General features: G+C 35.7%; 1 protein-coding gene across 1 annotated transcript in view; it reads right to left on the minus strand.

Annotated features, from left to right (window-relative positions):
* The window catches only part of LOC134841807 (fibrillin-2-like), a 28,406-nt gene extending 17,967 nt beyond the window's left edge, over nt 1-10,439 (minus strand). Inside the window, exons 1-8 of the mRNA XM_063857844.1 lie at nt 10,145-10,439; nt 9,570-9,768; nt 8,716-8,874; nt 5,892-6,056; nt 5,598-5,756; nt 2,582-2,740; nt 1,863-2,117; nt 1,232-1,438 (exon numbers count right to left, since the gene is read on the minus strand). Coding sequence (XP_063713914.1) covers nt 1,232-1,438; nt 1,863-2,117; nt 2,582-2,740; nt 5,598-5,756; nt 5,892-6,056; nt 8,716-8,874; nt 9,570-9,768; nt 10,145-10,216 — 1,375 coding nt within the window. The 5' untranslated portion in view covers nt 10,217-10,439. The remainder of the gene's footprint in view (nt 1-1,231; nt 1,439-1,862; nt 2,118-2,581; nt 2,741-5,597; nt 5,757-5,891; nt 6,057-8,715; nt 8,875-9,569; nt 9,769-10,144) is intronic.
* Between the last annotated feature and the right edge of the window lie 1,782 nt (nt 10,440-12,221).

The raw sequence follows: 12,221 nt of genomic DNA on the forward strand, positions 1-12,221 counted from the left end.
ATATTCCCTTTTTGACAGACCAACCCTAATGTTTTTCCAAAGGTGTCTCAATCAAGCATCAGTAAATACTAATTTTGAAGGCAAGCGCGCGCCAAAAAAAAATACATTTTTTTAAAGGTCAAACTGTTCGAAAAATGAGTTTTTTTCCAGCACTTGCCAGTGGTGCAGAACACTTTGTCAAAATAGGGTCTTTGTAGTGTTCTGCTAGCTCATAGAAAACCAGTTTGGTCAACTTTGTAAAAAAAGTTCCACAAAATGTTCCCCTCTCAAGAAAATTCTAGATGCACCCCTGACTTTGGCTCTAATTTTTCTTGCAGATTTTGTATTAATTCAGTAAAAATTTACTAAATAATCACGGTAACTTGAGAAAAAGAAAAAACAACTGAAACAGTTTTTTTCTTTTTGCACATTTTTTATAACTGTCTTTTTTTACTCTCTTAGGAAATACTGTGTTCGTATAATGTTGGTCAGAACATTGTGTACAAACTGCAGAGCAGCTGGTTCTCCTGGTTTTTTTGTGATCAAAGTCAATCTGTTTGAGATGTTAAATTTCAAAAAGATTTTGAATTCTGTAATAGGTCATGCAAAAATTATTCCAGTTGAATGAATTTTTTCGCTAGTTTTAGTAGTTGAATTGAATAAAATATTAACATTTTATTTGAAAAACTTGGCTTGAAAATTGCTGGAAAAAGAAGTTTTGACTGAGATTGCGAGAACGTAACGGCTCTGAGTTGTGCAAGTCAGAGCAAATTGGCTACATTGGCAGAAACAACCAAACGCTCTGCACAAAATCTTGGATCCATACCCCCAGCATCGGATTGAGAGAGGGCGGATAGATGTCCCCGTCAGGGGTTGACCCTTACCGCCCGAAGGAGTTTTTTTTCGGTACTGTTATAGTAGACCCGTTTTTGATCGACTAACCCAAAGCTTTTCTTAAGGCGCCTTTGGCGCCAGTTTATAATAAATTTAACAGAAGGCTGGACTGAAAGATCGAATTTTTTGATCAAAACGTTCCAAAAACTGTCAGAAAGCATTCCACTTTTTTGTTTATTTTCTTTTAAAAAAATGCAAAAAAATTGCAATTTTGCAACATCATTACCTGGATGCTCCGCAAATAACAAAAAACGTTGGCCTTTTTTTGTTGTTTTTTATGCAATGTGGGTGGTTAAGGGGAGGGTAGGGGTGGTAGAAGACACCCCTTAGAGAACAGTGTATGTGCAATAATCCTCACAGGAGGTAGCGGCGTCCCACATGAGTACAGTAGTTGTGGAAGGGATTCCAGGTGCAAGTGAAGTGGAGTAGTTGGTCGAGTAGGGTATCCACAGTTCCATGTTGGGCTCATTCCGGCACTGGCACCCTGCAGAGCCCACGTAATCCGAGTAGCAACGCTCTTTCGTGTCGCCTCTTACGCAGTTCGCTTCGCCCAACGGACACGAGCCTAAACGCCAACTTTTCCAATAAGTATCCCAAAATGTTTCCAAGGTGTATCCCAAAGTGTCTCGCAATGTGCATCCCTTCAAACAACACCTGGCGTGTATTTTTTCAAAATTGGGTTGGTTCTAGGATTTTTGGCAGATATCAAAAAACTGAAATGCCTTGTAACCTGGACCACAGGGATGGAAATAGTTAAAGAGATTTTTAAAATCTATAATCTTCTTTTTTTGGATAAATGGTACATAGATTAACTAATCAGGTCCAAGTTAGTAAGTACTTAAGAGATTTCTAAGCGGCGCTTCAACAAGTTGAGTTACATTCTGCGCTTGATTAAATTGGAGCTCTTTCAATGAAAAGCTTTCTATATTGTTGCCTTACTGCACAACTTGAAACAATTTTATTATAGATCCCTCGTGTTTTAAACTTACTGGTACAGAATCCGGGGTTGTTCTGGTCTGGGGTTGTCCAATACCCGCAGAAACATTCGTCAATAGGGTCGAATGTGTTGTTGCAATAGCAATTAGGGTCCTCCAAAGTACACCGAACGGGTACACATTTGCTGGTGGCGGTGGTTAGTGCCTTGAGTCCGAATCCGGCCTTGCAGCGACAGTCCATGTCTCCAGTGGTACAGGGTCCGGTGAAGTCACTGTTCATGCAATAATGATCTCCAGCCATGCAGTCTCCTACGCAAAAAAAAATCTTTCAATTTGCATGCCGAACACTTCAAATTGCTTGTTTCAACTCTCATTTGTCTGCCGTCTTAATGTCATGTCGCCTTAATGACTTGTCGTCTTATTTACCTAGCACCAACAATCTCAGTTGCAGAATTAAAATAGGTTCTTTCCCATTATAGCCCACCACCTTCTCCTGGCAACATATAGACTCCAATGAGGCTCGTGCCAGAAGGGCTTAACGGCCGAAAATGATGTCAGCTATAATCAGAACTCAGTAGTCAAAATTTAATTTCGAAAAAAAAATTAAGTGCAATAAACTCAGTCAGTTTTTTGTCAATTTAAAGAGCGTTAATTGCTTAAACTTTTTCGCTCATTCTGTCCTTCTGTCATGAGAACATTCCTTTTTCACGAGTTTGGGCGGAATGAGTAAAAATACTCGGAAAAATTGCAGACGAGAGTTGTAATATACTAACTTCCACAGTAGCTCTGGTTGAACTGGGATCCCGTCCCAGAAGCGCAGATGGTGTAGTAGGGGTCGTAAAGGGCGATGCCTGCGCTAGATGCGTTGAATATTTCACGCACACAGAACGGGTGGTTCGCAGTCGGACCCTCTCCGATTATACAGTAAGTAGCTGAAAAAAAATCAAATTTATCAAAATATTACAGAATGCTAAACCGATTTGCTGAAAATACTCTATGGGCAGACAGAGAAACAATTTTTCAGCCAGGATATTTTCGAGATTTTTGTTCCGACTCCAAAAGATGAAATATTTGCGCTCGGTGTCGTTTATTTTTTTTTCAGTGACTTTTTTCTAACCGTTTTTGAAAGGAGTTTGGTAGTAGCTTACTTGTTTGGTCCTTTGACAAAAGTAGTTTACATTATTGGTCCTGCCTATTTCCTAATTGAAAAAAAAACAGCAGAAAAAAACCAGTCTGCTCGTATCAGGGCAAAGCCCTGCGTTTTCCGACTGCCTTTTAAGGTCTATGGAGCAGTAATAACATGAAAAAATTAAATGTAATAAAACACACTGAATTTTTTTTTTCACAAAATTTGAGATTTTTTTTTGCAAAAAGCATCCCCTAAGGCGCCATATAAAATACAAAGTGATAGCTTTCACTCCTGTTAACAAATCTTTTATAGCAAATCTTTCAACTAATTTGGAACGATTTTTCGGACGGATTAAATTTCCGCTTACGCGTTAATGGAGCGAAATACATCCGCATTAATTGTCCCAAACTGGCCAAAATGGCACTGCTCAAACCCCCATAACTTAAGGAAAAATAACCACAGGTGAAATATCTTCTCAAATTTTTTTTGAATGATATAGAAAATTGGCTAGCTAAAAATTGGAAATTTGTCTGAAGAAAAAACCACCACGAGCACAAAAGTTCTGTTACTTTCGCTACGAAATTCGAAACAACAACAGTCCATACTTCAAATTTTTGTCTGACTCGCCACCACTAGATTAACCAGGAACGACAAGACGCATAAACTTAATAGCGGATTTTAATCATGCCGAAATATCAAAACAAGACTGCTCGTATCAAGGCGAGGCACTGAAGGTTCCGACTGCCTTTTAAGGTTCATGGAGCAATAATAACTTGATGTATAGAAATAAAATAAAATTATGTTTTCTAAACTTTGAAATTTTTTTTAAAAAATCATCCCTGCACGCGCGCCATATAAAGAACAAAAGAATAGATTTCACTCCTTGTAAAAAATCAATTTTGGCAAATAAGCTTCTTTCAACCAATTTGGAATGATTTGCGTTAATTGTCCGATTATGCGTTCCGATTACGCGTTAATTGTCACAAATTGGCAAAAATGTCAATCTTTAACCCCCATATTTTGATATATCTATGTGAAATATCTTTTCAATATTAAGCCCAGGGCAGCAATAACTTTTGAATGATATAAAAATTTTGTCAAAATGGCTCGTTAAAAAATCGAAATTGGTTTGAAGAAAAAACCCACCCCGAGCACAAATATTCCGTTTTTTTTTTCGTATCAAAAGTCGGAACAATAAAAAAATTTGAATGCAAAAAATTTCATTAAAGGCCACGACATTTTGAAGAGACTTAACAACTAAAATAGGACCCGGAGTTTTTAGATCATCCAAAAACTACTGTTGCCTTGAACTCAAATTGGAAAAAAAAGACTTATCTGTGATCAGTTTTCGTAATGTTTTGAGGTTCAAAGAAATGCTAATTTGGGACAAATAACAGATATGAAAATTTTTGCTCTTCCGACTTCAAAGAACGTGAGGGAATATTTGTGCTCGGGTTGATTTTTTTTACAAAACAATTTTCGACCTATTGGTTTTGGCATAAAATAATGTACCATTTGTAAAAACGATGCTTTCAGTGCAATTTTAAAATTGTTTTATCTGTGATTTTTTTCGTCAAGTTATGGGGGTTGGAAAGTAGCTCGTTTGAATAATTTAGGACTTAAACATGCAATATATTTTGTTCAATAACGCGCAAGCTGGGATTCAACCAGAATCTGAAGTTTTTCTTAATTGAATTAAGGCAGGCTACTTGTCCCAGTAAATATGTTACCAAAGCTAAATCTATCACTTATATGATATAGATATTGTTCAGAAAAAACCGAAATTTTCAAAGTGCATGTTTCTGTATCTTTTGAAAGTTCTAGACTTTTTTATTCATGTTTTTTTACTGAACTTGCTTTTTGTACTTAACATAGCGTATGGAAGAAAAATTTCAAAAAATCTCGAATATTTTTGAAGTTTAATAAAATGTTAATTCTTATGACAATTTTTATCAGCAGTATATAAATTGCAAGGGGCGGGTACTAGGAAACTTCAGAACTGCGAACTGATATAAGCAGTTTTGTTTGTTTGTTTTGTCTTGATTCAATTACATCATTAATCCACTCGACCCTTAATGCCTTGAGCCGAATACTAATTTCCACATAAATGGTGACCAGGCCTATACTGATCGATAGTGATTAGGATCAAAAGGTTATTAGATCTCTAAATCTCGAAAAAAAATAATTTTAGTGATGACTTAAAAAACGGTCTTCAAATTCTTCAAAAATATTTTCGAAATCCGCCCCAACTTCGAGAAACACTTTAAATCCGCGTCTGTTTCATGTACAACTTTGTTTTGAAGATCTGAAGATCTGGCAGCAAAAAAAAAATTTGTTGGCGTAGTCTAATTCTTGACCTGAATCTCGAAAAAAAAACGATACATATGTATAACTATAAAATAAAAAAGTCGAATATGTTGTCGAATATGTTTGAAAGTCAGCTTTGTCGCATAATGTGTATGTATAGATATTCATACATTGGGCACGCCTGAATTTCAAAATTTTTTGAAAACTACGCTGGCCTTGTTTGGTTGCCCAAGTAGGTTTTCCCAGTTTTTTCAAAACCCTATATAGACCCTATTTCGTCAAGTTTTCTGGGTCAACTTTGAAACGAATGTACGATAATATATCCAAAAAGGGCTATCTTGAATGCTGTTTACCTTCGCAGGGAATGAAGGGCGATACGGCGGTGTCGTTGACCCGGGGAGTGAACCCTGGCCCACACCTACATGTCTTGTCTGTAACACCGGTAGCATTGCACACAGTCACAGTGTCATTCATGTAGCAGTGGCCCCCCGGCCAAATCTCATTGCAGTGCTCTAAACACCACAAGTCAACCCCTGATGCTAACTTGGTACAGAAATTTTAACAACGACTCATTCAAAAGTTTGAGAGAAAATGCTCAGATTATGATTTTATAGAGATTGTATAACAATGCAGCAGGAGCGACTCACGAACGCAAACGCCCAAATCGGCAGGGTCTGAGGTCCAGCCACTCTTGCAGAAACACGTATTCATGTCCAGGTATGCAGTTCCAGGGAATCCATAAAGATCCTCACACACACAAGTCCTCTCGTCACCCACTCCCAAGTCCCGACTAGGATCACACTGTCCGTCAGCTGAAAAAAAAAATCCAGTGAATTAAAACGCCGTCGATTTGCTAATTTTTAACACGTTTTTGCTACAAAAACAATTTTGAGTTCCAACTCTTTGAAGAGAACTGCACGCACTGTAGTTCCATCGGAACGCGAGCCAGTGAAGCGTAAACTAACAAAAGGAACATGGTACATAAACCAGCGACAGGTGCATTAGTTTTAGGTAGGATTACTTTTGGAGCAACATTTTCAACTTCCATTTCAATCGATCAAAACGAATTGTGGGTGCGTACTCACAGAGCCGCATTCCCGGATAGCCAAAAAACTAAAAATCTCTTAAATTGTTCAAGTAATCAGCAACAAAGCAAAATATAACTAATAAACCAAGTTCGTCAAAAAACATGGACTAATTTTATTAAAGCAATAAAATTATATTTTTATAATTTTTTTTCGGAACAAAGCTAACAAAAACGCAATAGACTATGAATACTTTTTTGTGTAATAGCTTTGTTTTCATCAATTTAGGTAGCAAAAATAAGGCAACTACTTTATTACGCAACATTTTTTTTCGGCTATCCGATAATACATTTTTCTCGGCTATTAATAAGAAAGAGCAATGTATAACAAGAGTATTGAGATGGACGCGGGTCGCACGAGCCAAAATGTTCATAACACTTGAATTTTTTGCCACTTTTTTAAAAAATTTGCTATGTCGCAGTAAGTTTTGTCGAAATTAAGATTTATGAAGTAGCTCAATTTGAGCGTTTTGAAGTAGCTCAAACTTAGTCGATCCAATAAAAATATTGATAGAGTTATGGACTTCTTGAAGCTTGGATTTTGATAACTATTCCCCCCTATTGCAATATGGGGAGAAATAGTTACAATGATACAAAACTCGTATATGCTTAGCTGTTCATTTCTTTCTTTACATTGGTGGGATATACGTTACAAGGGGGAAATAGTTAACAAGATCCTGAAGCTTTGCCCTCCCCCAACACAGAGTTTGTAATTGAGGGTCTTTAATTTACTTGGAGGAGGGGGCTATAATAGAAAATTTTTTGTGGACTATACCAGTTTTTTTTATTACAGATGATACGACTATTTAAAGTTGTCAGCGTTTGAGTTTTGGCTTCGAGCGAATCGATTTTTTTTGGCTATCAGGGAACAAAAAAAATTGTTGGATAATCGAAAAAATTCTGCCTTCTAGGATTGAAATTATTTTGTGTTAGGTTTTGTGACATTCCACCGAATTGAGAATAAAAGAGTAATAACCCGCTGACATAAATGTTCGAGATTTTTTAGGTTCCATTTCTCAGAAATGAATCGGAAAATTGTATTAAGCGGTTTGTAAAAATAAGTACTGAGAAATGTTTAAAATTGCCATCTTGATTACTGTTATTGTCTTAAAAACAGTAGGTTTCCGACATTTTTAGGAAAAACGCGGTAAAAAACGCCAATTTAGATTTCAATCGAAAACGCAGAAAAAAAAGCAAAAATACATGTCCCAAAAAACTACCTTACCTGATAGTAATTGGGGTTAAAGTCAAATTCTCAAACAACGCGAATTTGTTTGTTTATGCTCAGCTCGTATTGATTGCTAATAAGCTTTTTTTTCTTTGTTTAACTCCGCAAGTAATGAAACAACAAATCAAGATGATTCAGTATTATTAGCCAAATTTTTTTACGCATTGAAACAACAAAATTTAAAAATGGTAAATATGCAATTTTGGTGCTAATACATATTGTTGAGTGCTTTGGTTTATAAATGTCCTGTAGTTTTTCAATATTTTTGTCAATGTTTTTGTAATTGTCCTGTAATCCTTTATTTTTCAACTGGCTAGCTAGGTAAATAAGCCAGAGAATTGAATAAGACTTCTAAAAACAACTTTTTCCTCATTGCAAGCGCAGTTATAAAAGAAAACGATGAATGAAAGGGTGACGAGTTTAATCCAGACAGAAAACTTTAAAAGCAATTTTAAGAGACAGTAAAGCAATCACAACAGAAACAAGGTGCCGAATTAGATGAAATTTATTAGTCGCATTATAAATCTCTACTTATTTCAGCAGTTAGACTGTTTTTCGTTCGATTTGAAGGCCAGTATGTGATGCAACATTTAATCGTTTACCGCCCTATTTGTTCAATTACCCACCAAAAAGACTTCTTTTTGTTTATTTTGCTTATTTTCTAACTCTTTGTACAGATCAGACCCGTCTCCTTGTCATTCACTAAATTAACATAAGGCTTAAGCTTGTGGAGTTATCAGTTTTTTTTCTATAAAAAAACATTTTTCTGTGCAAGAAGAAGAGAAAAATCCAACCACAATAATCAAAACTATTAAAAAACATTGTCTTTTTTCATAAAAACCATGCTCTTTTTGAAAAATTTGTCGTTTTTTGCTCGTGGTTTGACCAGAGAATCTAAATGAAAGCCTAGATTTTAGGCATTTTTGATGCTATTGTAAATTATACATGTTCTCTAAAAAAATGGATTTTTAACAAAAAAATCAATTTTTTTCATTGTATTCTAGAAATGGTTTTGAATATTTTTTTTCATTAGGAAACTAAATACTATTGTCTGATCGTCTGATCGTCTGATAATTAGGACAGACAAATTTGCTGAATGGCAGGCAAATAATTTCTTTTAGGATTTCTGCCCAAAGTTTTATTGGTTGCTGTTACTTGCCTAGACCGGAGATAGCTGTACATGCACCGCCGGTGATGCTTCGAATAAACCCTGGTCCACACAGGCAGCCTTCAACCACTGCAGCTGCGTAGGTAGTTGCAACGCAATCAGTTGTTCCGTCTGGCTTTTTGCATCCAGAGCCGGCAGTATAACAAGTTCCTAATAAACACCAGTTCAGTTAAATTTAGCAAAACACGATGGAGCAAATGTTTACTATTGTTCCGACTTTCGAAGAATGCTTGGTGTGGTTTTTTTCAGTCAGTTTTCGGCGATTGAAAAAAAAATTTTACACAAATTTTTTTTTACCCCAATGAAGATATCGGCTCCCTGAAATCAAATGTTAAAAGATATTTTACCTCCAACTTTTTTTAAAAATTTTTGGGAGTTAGGGAATTGCCAATTTGGCCATGCTCTGGATTAATTTACGCGTACTTTGAAAAGATTTATCCATAACCCTGACGGGAAATATTTATGCGTGGAAGTTATCCCCCACAACACAATCATTTCGAATTGAATTGAGACTAGCTAATTGGTCGCATTAATTTCATACGACGGAAATTTTCAAATTGATCTTTGATAATAAGCTACCGTAAAATGGCAAATTACCGTATTTTTCAATAATTTTCTGAGCGCCCAAAATAAAACAAATCATTACCAAAAATCTTCAAATGACTCTACCCAAAATCTGACTGGATTCGACTTTTGAGCAAATTCATGCTTCCATTTATTATTCAAACAGAAAAAATAAAGTTAGCCAAATGCTTCAAGTGCAATATTTCAATAGTTTTGGGAAACGAAACGTTTGAACGAAGGGAAATTCGCGCTATCTGCTGAAGACATTTTTTGAAACCTACTTGTACAGTTAAAGGTTGACACCAACTCCCCGTATCCCACAAGACAGTAGCAGTATGGTCCAAGAGTAGTTGAGTTGGAGTGACATGCGCATCCGTCCTGGTCGTTGGAGTAGGGGTTCGCAGTCTCCACGAAATCATTAGGGTCGTCGGGGTCCCCCGAACACTGCGGCTGAGTTATGGACTGTCCTTCCACCGCAGTCTGAAACAAACAAATAAGACTCACTTGCAGTCTCTTTTGTTGCGGTGAGAGAGAGAGAGAGGGGAGGGGGAGAAGGTAAGTTTATCCATCCCAAGTTTCTCCTCAGAAGCTAAAAAAAGCCTTGTTCTACGGTATAAGGGTTACAACTTATTATTGTTATCATCATTAAAATTCCAAGATATATTATTGTCAAAAATATTATTGTATGGTAACCGAGTCAATATCAAAATCTTGAAAAGAAGAATGGAAGCAACGCTTAATCTTGCAAAGCCCCTTGAGACCCCCCCCCCCCCCCCCCCCTCATAAACCTACATGATAGTCTCATGAATCAACATTAGCTCATGATAGTCATAAAGATTAAAACTGATAAACTTACCTTGTAGTAGTTGAAAGCCAGGAACAAAAAAAGAGCCAAAGCAAAGCGGACAAGTTTGGCGAAATGCTCCATTTTTAAAATACAGAATTCCCAATCTAGTCAAAAACCCGAGCTAGTTCAGATTAGAATTGAACTTTGTTTTTGAAATTCGTCGGTTTTCTTGATATTTGCTATTTCAATTTTCTACAGCACGTTTGGATGATTTAATACCAACCACTTGGTGTTTTTTCAAAAAGGCAGAAATTGTCAGGAGAAAGAAGTAAAATGAAATCAAGCGGAAAAAGCACAAATGTTGCTAAGGAACGGCAGCTGTTTCAGAAAAAGCACAAAATAGGAGCCAAAAATTACATTCATCTCGTATTGGTAGCAGAGGAAAATCACCTGTTGTCAATGTGAAAACAAAAGATCAACAAATAAAAACAAACAGATCAACAAATAAAAGTATGACGAGTGTTTCCCCCTGTTGGTACAAAACAGCTCCATGGTACCAACAAAAACGAGTCAAAAATCGGAAAAACCACTAAGCGTGAAAACAACGTTGCCATTTTTTGGTAGAGCCGGTTTTTCATATGCTTTTATTGAGGAATGCCAACAAGATTGCTCATATCAGGACGAAACTCAGAATGTTTTGACCGACCTTTAACGTCTTTTCAAAAGCTTTTAAAAAAGATATGGACAAATTTGAAAAAAAAAAAGATAAAAAAGATTGATTTTATCTTTTTTGTGAGGATTTGTTTTGAAAATGATCCCCCACACGTTATACGAAGATATATGAAAATGTACAAAGTGATACAAAGGACTGATCAGAATAGCCTGCCTCAGTTCGATTTGAGACCTTTTTCAAGGCGGATTACTTCAACGCTTACTCGTTATTGAACGCTAGATAACAAGTGTTAACGTTTCAAAATTCGTTAAATTAGCTTATTTCAATTCACCATAACTTTATGAAAAATGATTACAGGTAGAAATTAATTTTGAAATTGAGCTCAAGATTTTGATATCTCAATGTTTATGTCTGTGCATGTTACATTTGTCTGTGTAAGCTCCGATGTAAAAGTTTGTGAACTTTTTTTACTATCCGACCCACGTTATTTAAGTTAAACGTGAAAAAGCTGAGCACATATTAGCGTAAAAATTATAAAAGGCAATGCCTCAAATCAAATGGAACCAGGTCTGACGCAGATCAAATTGCCGCTTTCGCTTTGTATACATAGAATACATCGCGCGTTAATTATTCCAAACGTCAAAATGGCAATTTTCAAAACTTCATAATAAAATCACAAGTAATTGCTTTCTTAAATTTAAGCAAGGACATAACTTGCCATCAGATTATCTTCAAAATTTTTGTCAAAAATGGTTGATCTGAATGTCGGATATAGTTTGGAGAAAAAAAAATTTCCGAGAACTAATATTTGGTTCTTTTTTTTTCAAAATTGGAGCAAAGACTTGAGTAAGAGCACAAATTTCTCAAGTCGCTCTGTACTCGCTCGAATTTAGACGAAAAGTCAAAAAAAAAATTCCGGTTTTTCTCGACACTGGAGAAAATTATTCAAAGTTTTTTTTATCTCAATCGAATCACGACTGAAAGCACTTTTGTTTGTTATATCACTCAATTTTCTCAAGTCTTTTCTCAAGTAAGAGCACTCAATTTTCTCAAGTCTTTTCTCAAGTAAGAGCACAAATTTTTGCTATTATTTCAAAAATCAGAATAAAAATCATACGATCACAGATATTCCATCCCTTCTTTCAAAAATGGGATCAATGATTGAAATTAACTAGTATCAGATCCAAATAAGCAAGTTTTTGCTTAGCAAGCAAAAAATGTAAAGTAGTTTTGTCGGTTTTTCAAATAACTCATGGTGGCAAGTGAAGCCTTCCTTAAATTGACGGACTGATCAGAACAAAAAATTTGAATTGACGGACTTACAATAAACTTAAAAAATTCAGCAAAGTGTTTGTGGTTTGCATAATAAATTTTGTGTTTTATAAAATATTTTAGATCTTAAGGTAAATTAATTGCTGTACAAATATTTTTGTCAAAAATTTTTTTTCATCTTGAACTTTACCTTCTTGATCA

The sequence above is a fragment of the Symsagittifera roscoffensis genome, chromosome 3 (genome assembly GCF_963678635.1).
Source record: "Symsagittifera roscoffensis chromosome 3, txSymRosc1.1, whole genome shotgun sequence".
Classification (NCBI taxonomy): Eukaryota; Metazoa; Xenacoelomorpha; order Acoela; family Convolutidae; genus Symsagittifera; species Symsagittifera roscoffensis.